The sequence below is a fragment of the Corvus moneduloides genome, chromosome 15 (genome assembly GCF_009650955.1).
Source record: "Corvus moneduloides isolate bCorMon1 chromosome 15, bCorMon1.pri, whole genome shotgun sequence".
Taxonomy (NCBI): domain Eukaryota; kingdom Metazoa; phylum Chordata; class Aves; order Passeriformes; family Corvidae; genus Corvus; species Corvus moneduloides.
The window spans coordinates 16,304,380-16,320,642 of record NC_045490.1 but is presented as its reverse complement, the minus strand read 5'-3'; the positions used below and the strand labels follow the sequence as shown (position 1 = coordinate 16,320,642).

The 16,263-nt window shown below is 49.4% G+C and overlaps 1 protein-coding gene across 4 annotated transcripts in view; it reads left to right on the top strand.

Annotated features, from left to right (window-relative positions):
• The window catches only part of NRG2 (neuregulin 2), a 156,313-nt gene that overhangs the window by 121,216 nt on the left and 18,834 nt on the right, over positions 1-16,263 (top strand). For 3 of the 4 annotated variants that reach the window (XM_032124571.1, XM_032124570.1, XM_032124569.1), the window contains 2 exons: positions 3,774-3,894; positions 13,533-13,591. In XM_032124571.1, coding sequence (XP_031980462.1) covers positions 3,774-3,894; positions 13,533-13,591 — 180 coding nt within the window. Of the gene's footprint in view, positions 1-3,773; positions 3,895-13,204; positions 13,282-13,532; positions 13,592-16,263 lie in introns of all 4 variants that reach the window. The other variant, XM_032124568.1, reaches the window with a different exon arrangement.

Genomic DNA, 16,263 nt, shown 5'->3' with positions numbered 1-16,263 from the left:
TCCCACTAGAGCGTGGCAGGTCTCTCCTTCCTTGCTCCCTAAATAGTTGCTATCATGAATGTGAAGTCCCAGTTGCAGCAACATCCCAGGGTGATCAGGCACCTTGGAAGGCTCTAGACTATGTGTTACCACACAGCAGTGAGATTTCAGGGTTATAAGAGATAAAGATCTGTACTCAGTGTATCAAACCTCAATAAGAACATCAGGAATTCCTGTAACTGGAATAGATATCCCATAAATACCATGTGTGACGTATGGTCTTGCTATTTCCAAAGAGAAAACCAGAACCAGGGATGACCCAAAAAAGGAATACAAAGAGATTCCCAGCTAGGAAAGGAGATGCTGGCTCTGCCTGTAATGCCACAGGTGGCACAGGGGAAACAAGTGGGGATAATGACCCGTTTTTTCTAACTCAAGAGGCAGAAAAGGGCAGGTTAAAAGAATTGAATGGAGATGTGCCCTTGCACGCTGTGTGCGTAGCACTGGAGCTCTTGTCGCAAATATTGTGGACGCTACAAGATTAGATTTGTTCAAACAGCAACTAAACGTGTTGCTGGAAGAATCCAGCAAAGGCCACTAAATGTAAGGACACTGTGGCTGTCTTGGGGTGTCTCTGAGCCCCCCGTCCTGGGTGGCCTAAGGAAGATTATCATTGTGTGCTCATGCTGATCTTCTTTCTTCAGTTTTGCCACTGTTGGGGGCAAGGCAGGGCTTTGGCTTGCCCAGTAGTGCTCAGCTTTTAGTCTAAAATGGCCTAATTTCCTAATGCTCTCTTCTCTCTTCAGGGAACTGCCTCTCTCTGTGGCCTTTGCCACATCTCTGTGCTGACAAATGGACCGTAGTAATATGATTCCATGAGTCAGTTTTAAAACACTTTGTGCTTCTTTGGGATAAAAGGCAAGGCACTTGCAGGAAACAGGGTTTAAAGGATAATGACATTTGCAAGGTGCTTCTAGCAGAGGTGATCAGCCATGCATTCTCCTGACAGGCACAGCTCTACTGACAGCTGTCCCCTAGAAGTGGCCAACATGCCCCAGCCTCAATCATGTCAGGCTCTTTTTTATCTGTTTAAAAGGGACAAAACTGTTTCTATGGGATGAAGATCCCATGCAATCTCTGGCTGATGAGCACTGTAATCCACCCTGGTATCACACCACACAGCACTGCATCTTCCCATCCACCCTTCTTGGTGGGCTGGGTGTCTTCTTATCTAGGGGGGGTTTCCTCTGGGGAGGTTTCTGGGCTCTGTTTTCAGTTCTCCCTCTCTGCCCCTCTCTTGCTGTGGCAGGGCTTGCTCCAGAATCATTTCCTGTAGGGTTTATGATGTGAGACTTTGCCAGATGGATCGTTTTGCTTGCTACCAAGTGGTGTGTTTGATGGTTGCAGGGGTGACAGTTCCCTGCAGCATGTGCTTGCTCTTAATCCATGTGCCTTCCAATGTGCACCAGCGCTTTGGTTGATGAAGTTTCAGTGCTCCCTGATCTGATGGTACACTTGCAGAGATCCACACTTACCGGAGACCCAAAGCTCTCCTCTTCTGAATAGAAATGTGCTACTATCTTGTAAAGGTATAAATTATAAAGCCTTGTCTGTATAATGAGTCTGCATTCCCCAGATAAATTACACAGACTCATAATGGCTTTGGCTTTTAGTTACCATTAATCTTAACTGGAAGGGAGTGCTGAATTTCCAGCAGAAGTTTGGGAGTTTTCAGATTTTTGCAAGAGTTTCATTGGAAGCTTGGTTGAACCATCCTCTGCTCCACCACTCCAGCGTGTGCACTCTGCTTGCTGTCCACATTTGGCTCCCAGCTGGCTGGCAGGACGTGCCCTCAGGGAGCAGCTGCTGTCCCAGGGCTGTGAGCATTTCGGGTCTTTGCTGGAGTGTTTTCCAAGTCTCGTTTGCAGAGCACTTTGGGACATCTTGCTGTGCCCTGGATAGCTGCGAAAGACAGAGCCAGAGGCAATGGTTATTCAAGGCAAAGCATGGAAATAGCTCTGCTCCGTGCACAACCCCGGCCTGTCAGGCAGTGGGAGGCGTCCACTTCCTTATGGGAATGGAAGACAATGGACAGGACAATGCATGGTTCAAACAAACTGAGCAGGGAGCTTGGCCCTGCCCTGAGCCATGCACAGGTAACAGCGTGGGCTGCTCCACCTGGGCACAGCCCAGCGGGAAACTCCTCCTTCGGAGAGCCATGGACTCCACGCAGGCAGAGAGACCCAAAAGCATGACAGCCAGAACAAACTTGTCTGCTTGTTCGTGTGCCAAGCATCACCCACATGTGAGAGGTGCTGGGAGCCCTCCTTTGCCTGGGAGAGCCTGGATGTTCCCAGCAGGTGCTGGGCTGGAGCTGGATCATGGGAATACAGCCCTTGGCTCTGGCGTGCGGGCTGCAGCCAGAGGCAGCCTCGGAGCCCCTGCAGAGGTGGGATGAGCACAGAGGGTGCCAAGGAGTGGGGAGCAGCCCTGGCTCCCTCTGGGACAGGCCACAGCTTGCCCTGCTGCTCCTCCTGTGTCTCTGACTGGCTCCTGCCTGGCTCTGGTTCAAGCTTTCTTCCTCGAATCCTGTGTCAGTGAGGAGTTCAGTCTCAGGGATGGTGTCACTAACCTCTCCATGAGGCTTGTTCACGCTTTGGAAAACAGGATGGAAGAGAGTATCTCCTCAGAAGCCTTGACTACAGCATACAAGGTGCTGCAAAGGAGGTACTAGCCACACTGCTGGAGGTGTAATTGTGATAGGGTCTGAGCAAGGTGGGTAGTCTAGGAAAGGCAACTATTTTTAATGAGATTAAGAGCTCAATTGTAACAAATTCATGCTTTTGAGTGCCCAGCCCTTCTTTGAGTTATGTGAAGATGGGTCTGTATTCCCCAAAGCTGCTCACCTTCTGTAACCTGTATCAGTGCTCTAACAACAGGTATTTTCCTTGCTAGAAGCCTTTGTTTTACCTTTGGAGACTCTGCTTTGGGCTGTAAGTTTATCTGAGTCTCTCAGACACAGGAATTACAGTGAAATTCTGCAGGCTACCTTCAGGTTTTCTTGTAGCTTACAGGACTGTAAAGCTTTTCTCTAGAAAGAAGTTTAGATTTGGAGAAGCACCTGTATCCCAGGAACTTGAGTCATGCTGGCTGCCTCCCTCATAGCACGAGCTGGGGCTGGCTGACTTCTGCTGGGTCTGCTGGGGCAGCCCTGTTGTGGCAGCACACAGCAACGCTCAGGAGCAGGGAGGGACAGATGGAGCTGCTCTTGCTTGTGCCAGGCCTGCTCCTGGCTCTGGAAACTCATTCCCTGACAGAGGTGAGGAGCAATGCCAAGTCCCCTGCAGTACCTCTGGGTCTGGGTCCAGTGTCCTGGTGTACTCAGGCCTCAGCAGCACGTCACTGTGGCTCTGTGACTCCTCAGCTCCTCTTCTTCCTGACCTCCTGCTTGCCTGCTGGCACAGCGTTCCGAGCATGACGGGGGGCAAGGACAGCGGGAAAGGGGCACTTCCCTACAGCTTGCCAAAAAAATGATCTTGTTCTACATGCTGGCTGCTTAGAGGAAGATGAGTCTTCAACTCCTCACTCACTTGGCCCCTTTTGCTGGGAAAGGAAGGGTCAAGTTGCAGCCCCAGGACCTGAAGGTGGGTCTAAAGGTGCAGGCTGAGGTTTGTAGTTCTGGGGTTTTTACTTTGGCAAATGAACTTGTAGAAAATCATCTAAGGAAGCAGAATTGCCCAACAAAGGAAATAACAATATATCCTTTTTGTGTGTGTTTTTGTTTTCCCCTGCAGTAACCACAACTCTCTCCTCCTGGTCCGGGCATGCCAGAAAATGCAACGAAACAGCCAAGTCCTATTGTGTCAATGGAGGGGTGTGCTACTACATCGAGGGGATTAATCAGCTGTCGTGCAAGTAAGTGAGTGGAGTTCTTGTGTCAATATGGAAATTCCTTGGCTGAGGGAGAGGAGACCTTTGTGCAACTGCCAGAGTGGGGGGGAGCTCTGAAGTTCTCCTGGCAATTGCAGTTTGAGCTGTGCAGGTTCAGAAAGGGGCACTAGAGGGGCAAGGGTGGGGGACAAGGATTCGTATTTTCCTTTTTTGTGTGCGTGTCACTGCTCACTTTTCCTGGCTTTTCTCCCTCTAAGAATATGTTTGTCCTGGCTGTTTCTTTTCCCTTTTTCCCCTTTCTCCTCTGCAGCTTCAGGGAAATTTGGGTCCCTTTTGCTCTCCCTGAGCTGACACGTTCTGCCCTCCAGTCAGGGGGACCTTCCCAGGGCACAGCCTCCTCCCTCCCCCTTTACTGGAGGGGTCCCTTGCGGAGACCTGCCCCGACCTCTCCTGTACCTCATGGGCCCAGGGTTAACACCCAGCTGTTCCCCTCTCTGTGCAGCTTTGTAGCCACTGTGGGATGTTTGTTTCCTCCTTCAAACCCACAATAAAAAACAGAGACATGTACTAAGTTATCCTTAAAATGAACTGCTTTGAAGGGTTTGCAGTGGGGCTGCACAGCCTGAGGGATGTGGAATGGGATGTGAGACTTTTTCACCCCTGGCTCACAGCCAGAAAGCCCAATAGCATCTCACACCTCACCCCCCAAGCCTAATAGTGCCTGTGGATAGGCTGTGCAGTCTGACTGCCAATGCTGGAGGTGCAGGCACCCAGAGCACACCTGTATGTGCCCCTGGGCTCCTGCACAGTCAGCAGGAGGGAGTGCCCTGGGTGTGCATCCACTGAGCAGATGGAATCCTCTTCTGAGCTCACCTGGTGACCCAGGCATCACTGCCCAGCTTGGAGAAGCCCAGAGCTGACAATTTTCTCCCTTTGGAGCCCAGAGACCTCTCAGTGGAGACACAGCCAAAGGTCTTTACGTCCATGGATGTCAGCCCAGCAGCACTGCAGGATGTGATGCTCATCAGGCACCTCAGCTCCTCAGGCCTTGGAGGATGCACCTGAACTGAACCCTCACCCCTGTGGAAAGCCTGTGGGCTGGATCACACTGAGCACAACTCCTCCCTTCTCCCAGTACTCCATTGTTTTGGCAGGGAGCAGCAGAAAAGGCCATCTGGAAACATATCCTGCTGGGCTCTTGTGCTCTTGCTTTGCAGTGCAGGGTCAGCTGTGGGGGAAGGAGCATCTCCCAGTTCTCCCAGACTTGCCCCTTAGACACAGAAAGAGCTGGGTAGGACAGACACCAGAAGCTGTGGCTTCCACGTTTGCCATTTGCGAGGAGCGGGAGCAGCCCCTGTCCCCACAGCCCTGTGCTTTAGTGTAGTTGTCCCTGCCATTGTCTTCCTGGTGGCACCCGGATCATCTTGTCAGTGTTCCCCACAGGAAACATGGGGGAAGCCCCATATTGCTGATAAAGTCACAGCCACTATTCTGGTGTAGCTGTAGCCCAGGAAGCCCCAGCAGTTCCAGTCTTTCCATTCTGGGAAGGGCTAAGCCCTTGAAGTCTGGAGGAGGGTGTGAATCAACATCTCTATCTGTGAGCAAAATGGTCATGCCAGAAGCATAGACTTCAAGGCTGTTTCTTTTGGGAAGAACTTAAATCCAGATCAAGATTCAAATCGGATCAATTTTCCATTACAACAAGAGTTACCTGAAATCCTGCCGTACAGAAGAATCACCTTTGCCTAGAGAAGAATACTGTGGTAGGTGTCAAACGTCTTTCAGCAGACAGACTGTTTTAGCCAAAGTAATTCCAGCCTCATGAAGAAACAGCCTACCTTCCAACCAGGCTGCTCTGACAGCTGATGAGCAGAGGGCACGCTCAGTGATGGATTCCATTAAGATTTTACGTGCCACATGAAACAGCCCTAATTATTTCATCTCATTTGAAAGCCTCACTTGCAGATGGTAAAATGATATCCTTTTCCCATGAGTTCCAAGATACCAATTGCTAAAACCAGACGGGAATTGAGCAGGCATGTGTGGAAGGGCAGGAAAGTGTTACCCAGAAGGAGGTGCTGGGAAGGTCTGCACTGTCACTGTTCATCTGCCAGAAAATGTGGCTCCGTGTTCATGGAAACCCAGGGGACCCAGTGCCTTCCACACAGCACAGTCACTTCTGATCTTACTGCTTGAGGAGATCTCTGGATGTTCATTCTCCTTGGGTGCTTTTATCATTAAATCACAGACTGAAGATAAGAAAACCTGGCTCTTGAAGTGGTGTAATTTTAGAGTTTCTGGATTTTGAAGGATAATAGTTATTGAGGGATGCAGAAGCATTTGAACTGAACAGTGTTCCCCATAAAATGGCTCTCCCAGTGACATGGGTGATTCTTGGGGGAGATGCTGATGAATAAACAGACTTCCCCTTTGCCTGCAAAGAAAGAGTTGACATTCCACAGCTTCCTCATTGCACCAGGACAGGAGATCTGCTGCTGTGTTTGTGAAAGACGCAGCAATACAGACTCGGAGGAGAAAGGAAAGGAGGCAAACATACAGCTTCGACCTTCATTTCTGACCTCTGCAACAGCAGCCTTGGCCCTCCAGCCTCACTGTGCCTCTGAGCCAGGAGCATGGAGGAGATCAGTAGGTTCTGCTCACAACCTCTTCAAATGCTTTGGAGATCAACAGGAGCCACGTGAGCAGCTCCAGTGAGGAACAACAAGCGTCCATGTGCTGTTTCCATGTTGCTCTTCCAATAAGTCAGCAGGGCCTGGGGGGATCTCTGGTCCCCTGTGCCAGCTTGCAGCCCTCCCTCACTGAATGCTCAGGGGATTCTACCCCTCCAGCACCCATGTGATGTTGCAGCCTTTCCAATGCCAGTTACTAGAGTTTTAGAGTGTTCTTGTTCACTGCCTGCCACCATCCTGTGATCGGCTTCCTGGAGTGGGTTCCGTTCTTGCAGCTGTCCAGAAGCACAGAAATCCTTCCTGTAGATGTTCCCCCTGGCAGTCTGCACCAAAAATAGCAGATGAGTTTTCAAATAATTTCTTCTCCTGATGTGGTTCATGCTCGATTTGCTACAAATATTGCCTAAATTGGCAGCTGGCCTTTTACTATTATTTTATAACAGGCTTTCCAGAAACGCGGTCTTTTAAATCCTAAGGACCAGGTCCTCCTGGTCTTTTAAATCCTGAGGAACAAGTATTTGCCTGTAATCCCACTTCCTCCCTCCCTTTTCAACACACTTCAGCTACACCTTGGACAAAGCATTTTCTTCACTGAGGAAGAGCCCAGAATGGACTTGGAGCTGTTTCAGAAACGGTGTATTTCTGGATTATGTTCTTCCATAATTTTGTCCTTAATTTGAAGTAAATTCTACACATGCTGGTGTCAAAGGAAACCTGAACACAAAGCAATCTGTGCTGTTATCCTGACTCTGCAAACAGACCACCTGGAAGTTAGATGAGAGAAGTGGGATCTGCCTCAAATATTCTGCAAATTTTCAGCATAAACCTGGGAAATGACTGAGCCACACACAGACAGGACTGATGCAGCAGCCCTTGTGCTCCAAGCACTTGAGAAGAAGAATTTCTGAACCCTTCTCCAGACCATTTTGCTCAGAGAGGCCTTAGGAGCTGGACTCCAGGGCAGTGACAGACTTGAGTAGAGCACATTGAGGTGCCACAGAAGGGATGCACACAAGCAAGGCCTTGCACTGGGCTGGGACACACAACAGTGGTGCCTGCTTTGTTGTGTCCAGTCAAACACAGTGTTGGGATGATTGGCAGCCTCTGCTCTTTGATCTGCCTCCATCCTGGAGCCCACAGAGTCCTTGGCACAACTTAGAGCAGTTGGAGGCTGCTCCAATCTTTTATTGCTGGGTGCCCCACAGGGCTGTGCTGTCCAAAGAGCAGAAATGCTCTTTTTCCCAGTTAGGTCTTGGCACACGTTAGGTACAGTTGGGGTCTTCCCAGCCAAAGAAAGCAGCAAGTCAGGTCTCATCACTGCAGAGCCTTCTCTGCCCGCTAAAACGCTCTTCAGGTCTCTTTCATGTGGCCAGTGGAGTCAAAGTGTTCTGCCCTGAGCCAGGATCTTGTGTGGGGTCAGAAGACTTAAAGAGTAGTACAGAGCAACACCCCCACGTCATGTTGGACCAGTTGTGCTCGCAAGAATCAGACTGGAGGATTTACAAATGCTGACAGATAAACAGACTCTCTGTGCTTGGGGTGACAGCTCTGCCTCACATGAGGGAGTGAGGTCAGAGGCCTGGTGCACCTCAGGCAAAAAGTGAGAGTCAAGGAGAGAATAAAAACAAAACAAAGCAAAAGGAGAACAGATCATTTCTAAACCAGCTGATGAATCCAAGTCACCAATTTTCAAAATCACATGTTCACCTCCTCCAAATGTATTGTTTCCTTCACATTGTCCCAGGAAAAGGAAAGATCATTCTGAAAGGTTGGCCACACCGCCAGCTCCCCTGTGCTTTCCCAGTGCACCATCCAAAGGTGTGAACATCACAGGGATCCTGTACAGCTGTGGTCCTGCTGGCAGCACTGTTTGCTCAGCTGCCTTGTGGCATCCCGAGCTGTTCCACCCCTCCCAGTGGCATTTGGTCAGCACGAGCTGCTCATTGCACAGCCACAAGGACGTCACTGTGCCATGGATGTACGAGCAGTTCTGTGGGGAGGTGTTGCAATGCCCTTGGAAATGAAGAGCCAGGGGTGAAAATCTCCACATCCTGTTCCAAATCCCCTGAACCAGCCAGGACTCGTTCCTTGGGTTTTGCATGCTGTTTATCTTGGGTGATGAGATCAGGTACCATTTCAGGTTCAAGTGACCCATCTGTGCATCCTGCTCAATGCACTGTAACCGTATCAGACCCTTGAGGCCCATCAGAGTGTGGAAGCCGATCCTGCAGCAGCAAAGGCTCGGTGAAGGCAACGACGCAGATCCTGCGGCGCTGCCACAGCTCAGCCGGAGCCGCGCTGCTGTCGTCACTGAGCCCAGCAGTGGATGTCCCTGAGGTCTGGACTCCACTCTGCAGCAAACATGCCTTGATTAGCTGCTCTGGAGAAGGCCTTTGCATTTATTCTGGTTGCTTTCTTTTCTTCCCGTCAGTGATTTTGTGGAGTGAAGCCTTTTGTGGCTCTCCAGAGCCTGATCATCTGGGACTGGTCAGGGGACAATGACAGAACTGTCTTCTTTTTCAGCCCTTCCCACAAAAAAGCAACATGCTTGAAACATTTTTTTCCATTTGCTTACATCAGTGCATTGTGTCCTTCTGCTACAGCTTGTCTTTTTTGCGTTATTTTGAAGCACCTGCTCATTCACGTTCTTCTGTAGCATGGGTTGCTTTATGAGAGCTACCGAATTTGGCATATTTTAATTAAGATCTGGGGGTGCAAAGGAAATGTGCCGACCTTTGCAAGATTTAGAGCAACAGCTGGACAGAGAAAGCTTTGCTTCCAGCAGGAACACTATGATAATGAATTAATAGTAGCAAATAATAATTAACAATAATTATTGCCCTGCCGTGATACAGGGCAAAATGTCGAAGTTCGTCAATTTTCAGAAATAAGTGCCCAGCAAACACCATAGAAATGAGTCATTCAAACTATTTTGGTTTGTACTTTCTGAGATGCTTTATTTTGACTGATCATCTTACTGCATTTTTGTTACCATGTAAATATCTCACTGCAATTCATCCTGAACCCAAGAGCAGAATCTTGCGGATGTTTTCAAAATGGGGTTTTAAAAAAAAAAATAAAAGGTCTCAAGGTCAAAACTAAAAGAATTGGACATTTTCCAGCAATAATAGAAAACAGAATCTGGACAGAAAAACCCCTGACCAGTTTTATCAATGGCATTTGCAAGTAATTTTCAGAGGTAGCAATTAGATGCAGAGGGATGGAGTTAAGCAAGGACAGTTTGGGGAGTCTCCACTCAGGCTAGAGAGGGGACAAGGTGCTGTCTGCAAGAGGTTGGTGCAGCCTTGTACTTCCCCGGGACCTTTCCTACAGACACACCCTTGTCCCCTTCCCTTGGCCTTTGGGGAGAGACCCATTGGGCCTCCGTGAAAGCACCATAAAGTCCAGAGGTGATACTTGCAGGAAAGTCCACCATCTGTTTAGTCCCTGCAAGAGTTTTCCAAAGAAGGGGGGACTTGGTTTTGCTGCGACAGCCAGCCAGAACCTCCTGAGTCAAACATGCAGGCAGAAGGATGCCATGATCACAGCTCACAGCTCTCAACTCCAGTGAGCCTTAACTTTCAGGTATATCCCTCTCTGCAGAAGCGCTGCCCTTAGCACAGGCAGCAGATTTTAATGCAGAAGGGATGATCTCCACTGCTCTTCCTGTCCAGACTGGAAGACCCATGTGCCAAGCACGCTGGAAATTTCTTTCCTTGAAGTCACATCTGGGGCCACAGTGATAAATAATAAATCATCTTCAACAGCCTAGAAGTTAGAGACAGATTAAAGAAAGGAACCAAAAGCACTGCATGCTCTCAAAGGTCTCCTGGTCACTGCTTCTGCCTGCAGCCTTGCTTATGAGGAGCCAGGCCCAGGTGTGCCGGGGTGGCACATTGTGTCGTGACAGCTTGTACTCGAGCTTGGGAGGTGACAGAAGGTGCTCTTGTTCAGGGGGGCTTTTTATCTGTCACTTCTCCCAGTGCTGATTCACTGAGTAACTAAAGATGAAAAGCCTGAGCTGTCCTAGACTGTTGTCTACTGCCTTCTGTCTAGAGAGCTCCTCTTCCCACCCACGTTCGGCTGACTGCAGAGATCTGAAGATGGGCTACGTGGTAGCTGTCATGGCATTAAGGCTTCTTCGGCACCTTTTTGTTTTGCTTTTTCACTTCTTATCAATTCCTTTCTCTGGGCTTTTATTTCCTTCTGCCAGTTTTCCCATAATTTTTGGTCTTTCCTTAATGGCATGCAGCCTGAGTCACACTGGAGTTCCAGCCTTGGCTGACCTCTTGCAGATGTGCCCCTGAGATAGTTTTAGCTCCTTTCTGCCAAAACACCCCTTTTTGGGGTGGGTGGGACAATTGCTTCGTTCAGCAGCACCCTTGAGGCCCTTCAGTGTGCTCACAATGTCCAGGAAATCTCAGATCCCAGAAAGACGGGAAGCGCGTTGCAAGCTAAACTGGATGCCCTTGAAGACTCTGTGAATAAGTTCCTGACTCCATCAGAGGTGGTGAATAAGCTTCAAAAAGGATTGGGAAGACACCTTCTCTTTTGGACTGCTTGCTCAAGCCACAGTGCAGTCTCTGAAGGGTTTCTCCAGTCCTGCTTCCCCAGGGCTGTCTTTGTGACTCTGTGCCACCCAGTGCCTCATGGGTTGTGCTTTTTGATTTACAATGGAGCATCTTCTTCACTCCCCAGCACCAGCTTCCTCTGCTTCATTTCAGGGAAGGTCAACAGGCCCCACGTCCGATGGTCACTCCTTGGGCTGAGCTTTCCTTGGGAGCTGGCTTGGTGTGGCTGGTACATCTCCTGTTCCTCTGCCCCAAGATGAATGTCCAAGAATGAGAAAAAAGAGCCGATTTTTCAAAGATATTTGCCTGACCAGTGAGTCCAATTTTCAGTTTCAGAAGTGACTTGGACACTGAGAAACTGAAGTGTATGACTGAAGAGCTCAGTGCAGCCTCATGCAGAGCTGTGTCCTAAAGTTCTCCATGAGCAATTCGGGGTGCACAAATAGCCCAACACACTCCCACTTGGAGGTGTGAGCACAGGTCCCAAAAACCCAGATGCTGACCCACATTCGGTCATGGGCACTGAGGATGCCACAAATTTTTTTGCACAGCTCAGGCCTACCCAAACTGCAGTGAAATCCAGCAAGAAATCAAGTGCCAAAGCCAGGTCAGTGTATGTCCATGATGAAGTACAACTATTAAAAATCAAGGTTTTCTGCATGGAGCCTGGACCTGGACCTGGGCCTAGGCCTGGGCCTGGGCCTGGACCTGCCCCACCCCACCAGATGCCCAGGCTGGGAGCTGCCTGATGCTGTGCTGTGGCTGCTCCAGCCTCTTGCTGTCCTTTGCAGGAGACTGGCTGGGAGCTGAGCCACTGACATCAGACTTGACCTCTGATTCTTCTGCATTTTACTGAGGTGTCTTTCAGTCCCTTCCTATTGACCACTTGCAGGTCACTGCAGGACAGTGAGATCTCATGGGTGGCATCTGAGAGCGAGGAAGGTCTGACATGTACCAGGTGCAGAGCCTGCAGCTTCACTCACAGAAAGTTGAAAACCAAATGTTAAAATGCTATAAAGATAAAGCCCTCTTAAGTTTGGAGGAAAGAGAGGTCTATTGAGAAGGGAGGGAGTGAGTTGTGGGACAGGGAGGGGAGAGCTGGGACTTCAAGAAAACTTGGGATACTGTGCAGGACTGTCCAAGGAATATCCAGAAGAAAAGATGTGAAGTGAGGGGGGGAGACAAGTCCCTGGGGGAGAAGGGTTTGACCATGCCAGGCTGGGATCCCATCGCTTCCCAGGCTCACCTGCAGCTGCAGAGGGTCACAATGCACAGGGAGCAGGTGCTGCTCACCCTGGGCAGTTCTGCAGCTCCTGCAGCACCCCTGCCCATGTCCCTGTGCTCCCCAAACCTGGCTCAGCTGGGGAGTGCTCTGGGGAGCTACTCATGGGCCGGCGCCAACGCCTGCTGGCCCTCAACTGCAGGGCACCTTCCCTGCCACCTGAGCATCGTGTGAAGGTGTAACTGGTGCCCAGGAGCTGGCACATCCCAGCCCATCAAGTGACCCAGGCCAGGATAGCCTGAGAGAGCCTCACATTTGGACAGCGTGTGAGACCCCTTCAGCCCAGCTTTCTTCTCTGTCCCTTCCTCTCTGTTAACACAGAGACTCTGCACGTGCTTTCTCTCTAACCACCCCGTGAACACCCCGTGGGTACTTCTGGGGTCAGAACGGGGAGACGCTTTCCACACCCAACGCTCGCTGTCGCCTGAGCAGCTGCTCACTGCTTTGTGGTGCCTCTTGCCAGTCTACAGAGCAGCTCCACGGAGTCTCTGAAAGTAGCAGCCAGCCCATCTCAGTCTTCCTGCCAGCTGGTGCTTCTAGCAGGTGAGAAGGAAGGAGGCAGGCAGAGCAGGACAGAGCAGGAGGGGTTTGGCTGCCTGCTTGAAGACCCAGGCCTAAAACCAGAGCTGGAACACTGATGTTGCAGGTGCCTTGTTAAAGCAAAGCAAAGCGTAAATACGCATGTAAAGCCTTTATTTTTTCCATTCATCACAATGCACTTTTTATTTCTGACCTTAGCCTCAAGAACTGTGCCAGACATGTTCTGTGATTTCTCCCCTTTTCCCCTCCAGATGTCCAAATGGATTCTTCGGACAGAGATGTTTGGAGAAACTGCCTTTGCGATTGTACATGCCAGATCCTAAGCAAAGTATGTTTGAAGACAAAAAATGCACCACACTACTTAAAACCTCCCGGGCACAGCGGTGGATGTAGAGTGGTCTAGTCAGGGCTGGCTCTTGGTGTCAGCTTTGGGTAGGGCTTAGGGCTGCAGGTAAGGGTGAAGGCTGAAAGCAGACAGATAGGAGCCGTGGAAGGGATCAGAAGGGGCCTCAGTTCAGCCTGTTTGGGTGTCATTTTGCTATCTTGTTTCTCTCTTTCTGGTTTTCTCTCTTCCGGTAGGTGTCCGATCGAATTCACAGGAGACCGGTGTCAGCATTTCGCAATGGTCAGCTTCTCCAGTATGTCTCTTTCTACTTCTCTCTCTCCTTGTTGTTGTAGCTCTGTGTCATGTCCTTAAAGCAGGTTCTTCTGTTCTCCAAGAGCCCTCTTCCTGTCTTGTGCGCTCCCAGCTCTGCTTGGTCCTAAGAGGAGCTGTGATCGTGTCCAAGAGGAGAACCGGGGCTCTTGTTATCTCCCCATCTGTTAGAATGGGCTCTGCTTTCACTTCTGATCGCACTGAATGCTGCTCGCTCCTTTCAGGCAAAGTGCAAATGAGGCCCGAGGTTATGTGGTGGGCGTGCTGTGTGAGATGAGCCTGTGCTGTGTGCGGAGCTGGGCCTGCCAGCATTGCTGTCCTGAAATGGATTGTGCTGTGCAGGGCAGGATTTGGGCATTTTCCCTGTGCTGTGCAGGGCAGGAGATGGGCATCTTCCTACCACTCCTGTGAGAGGGATGTGAGTCTCCTTGAACCGATGGAGGAAATCACAGCGAGGGTGTGACTGTAATGAAATCACTTTACAGTCTGTGGCACAGAGGTCACGCTGGTGGCTGCCACTGCCTCGGGGCTTCCCAGCCTCACTGCCATGCAGGATACAGGATAAACCTGCCAAATGGGCATCAGACTATGCCCCTCCTGGACTCCTGTTCCTGCCTCTCCTAGGGGGCTGGAGAGCCTTGCATAGGGATTGAGTCTGGCTACAGTGACCGATCCTCTAATGCGTTCAGTGAGTGTAAATACCCAAAGCCTTTGCACTTGGTGCTTCCCAGTTTCTGGTTTCTACTTCCTACAGGTCTCACTTATAGACATAACTAGCTCATTTTGGTCAAGGTGAATAATTTTTCTGGGTCTCTATTCAGTCACTGTCCGAGCATCAGTGGGATCCTGGTCTGGGTAAGGACTGACCTGAAAGGAGAGGCAGTTACAGTGCAGGAAACCTGGGACCCTCCCTGTGACCTTTCCTGTGACTGTCCCTGAAACCCATCCTGCCTCCCCTCTGGCTGCTTGGACCACCACAAATGGTGGGTTTAAATAGAGGCTTTTTAAAAAGAGCCAAAAAAGAGGCTTTAATTAGTGGTAACCAGAGGAGAAATGCCTCTTCACGATGGCTCCTTGATTGCCAGAACTCCTCTCCCACTGCTCTGTGAGGAATCCTGCCGTCCTCATCCTGAAATGGCAATTTCGGGAGTCTCATTAGCACATGCTAATAGCTGGCAAGTGCTGGAATTAGACTCCCTTGCATGGAGCATACAGACAAGATGCAAATGGGCTTTGTGGGGCCCTTGGGGCAGCTCAATGTTTTTACATTGCCTTTTGTTCCAAATTGGCTCCCGAAGTAGAAACCTCCATTGATTTATCCTCCCAGACTCCAACATCCAAGCAAGCTCTTTTTGAAATCACAACCCAAAATGTTCTATTTTGATCTTTCACCTGATGCTAAAGGGTTTCCTTCCCTCTTGGAAGCCCTGGGTGCCAGGGCCCCGGCTGCAGCCAGCAGTGGGATGCTCCCCCCATGAAGCTGATTTGTAGCACGTTTCATGAGGTGGTGTCCCACACGCTGAAACGTTATTGCTGCCATGCTGCAAAACCAAAACAGAGGTGAAAATGAGTTTTCTGTCAGGAAAATGCCTTTTGAGAGCATTAATGGCAGGAGTAAACAGCATGAGGTTTTTTTCCCCAGCTTGCAGAATCCAGCTTTTTATGGGACTGAGGAACAATGTTAGAGGAACAATGCCAGCTTTAAAACTGACACATGTACATTTCCTTACCTCAAGTCTGCTTTAACCACAGCATAGTAAGGTAAAAACAGCTTAACAATCCAGGCTACCTGTCTGAACTTGGATAAAATTCATATAAGAAGATGACTCATACATGTTTATAGCTGTTTTCACTTTCAGGTCACAGTTGGGTAATATAGATAGCAGCAGCACTGAAGAAAAGCTTGCACTGAACTTGCTGTTTTTCTGAGTAGAAAAAGCATTTCACTCAAGTGTGGACCCTGCAAATGCTTACCTTCTACTTTGATCAATAATTAGGGCACAGTAGAAGTTGCTGATGTTCTATAATTCACTCAGTGCTTCATCCCATATGGGTTCTGACAGGTCAAAAGCTGAAACAGATTAAATGAGGTTCAGGCATTTCCACTGGAAATAAAATAGCTCTGTCCTGATTCATGTTTTGAGAACACTGCCAGCATTTGACAGATACTTAAATAAGGACACCTATATTGGTGTTGTTTTAAATGTATTTGGGGTATTTCAGGTTTTCAGGCCTAGATTGGATCCTCCTGATTCTTTAATATGAATATTAAGTATTACAATGACTTTTAGTAGGTATATCCCGGGGCTGAGCCAGAATCTCTGCAGAGTGAGCTAAATTGAAGATGCTGTTCTGAAAAGATATGGCAGATACTTTGCTGAATTTGGGCCACAGATGGAGATGGTGCAGCATCCCAGCGTCGTGCCAGATGTTGTGTGCTCTCTTTTTGGGAGCAGCTTCCTACCTCTCTGGTTTAAACCCTTATTCAGGTTTTGCTCAGGTAAAAGTCCCCATGTTCTCCAGGAGTTCAGGCTGTCTTTGTCTCTTTGACAGGTAGCTCTGGAGTTCTGTTTTTCTCTGATTGCCCAAAACACCTGCTAGACCACTACAGTCATTAAGATGAAAATTAGATGTATTTAGTTAGGTTTTCTCACA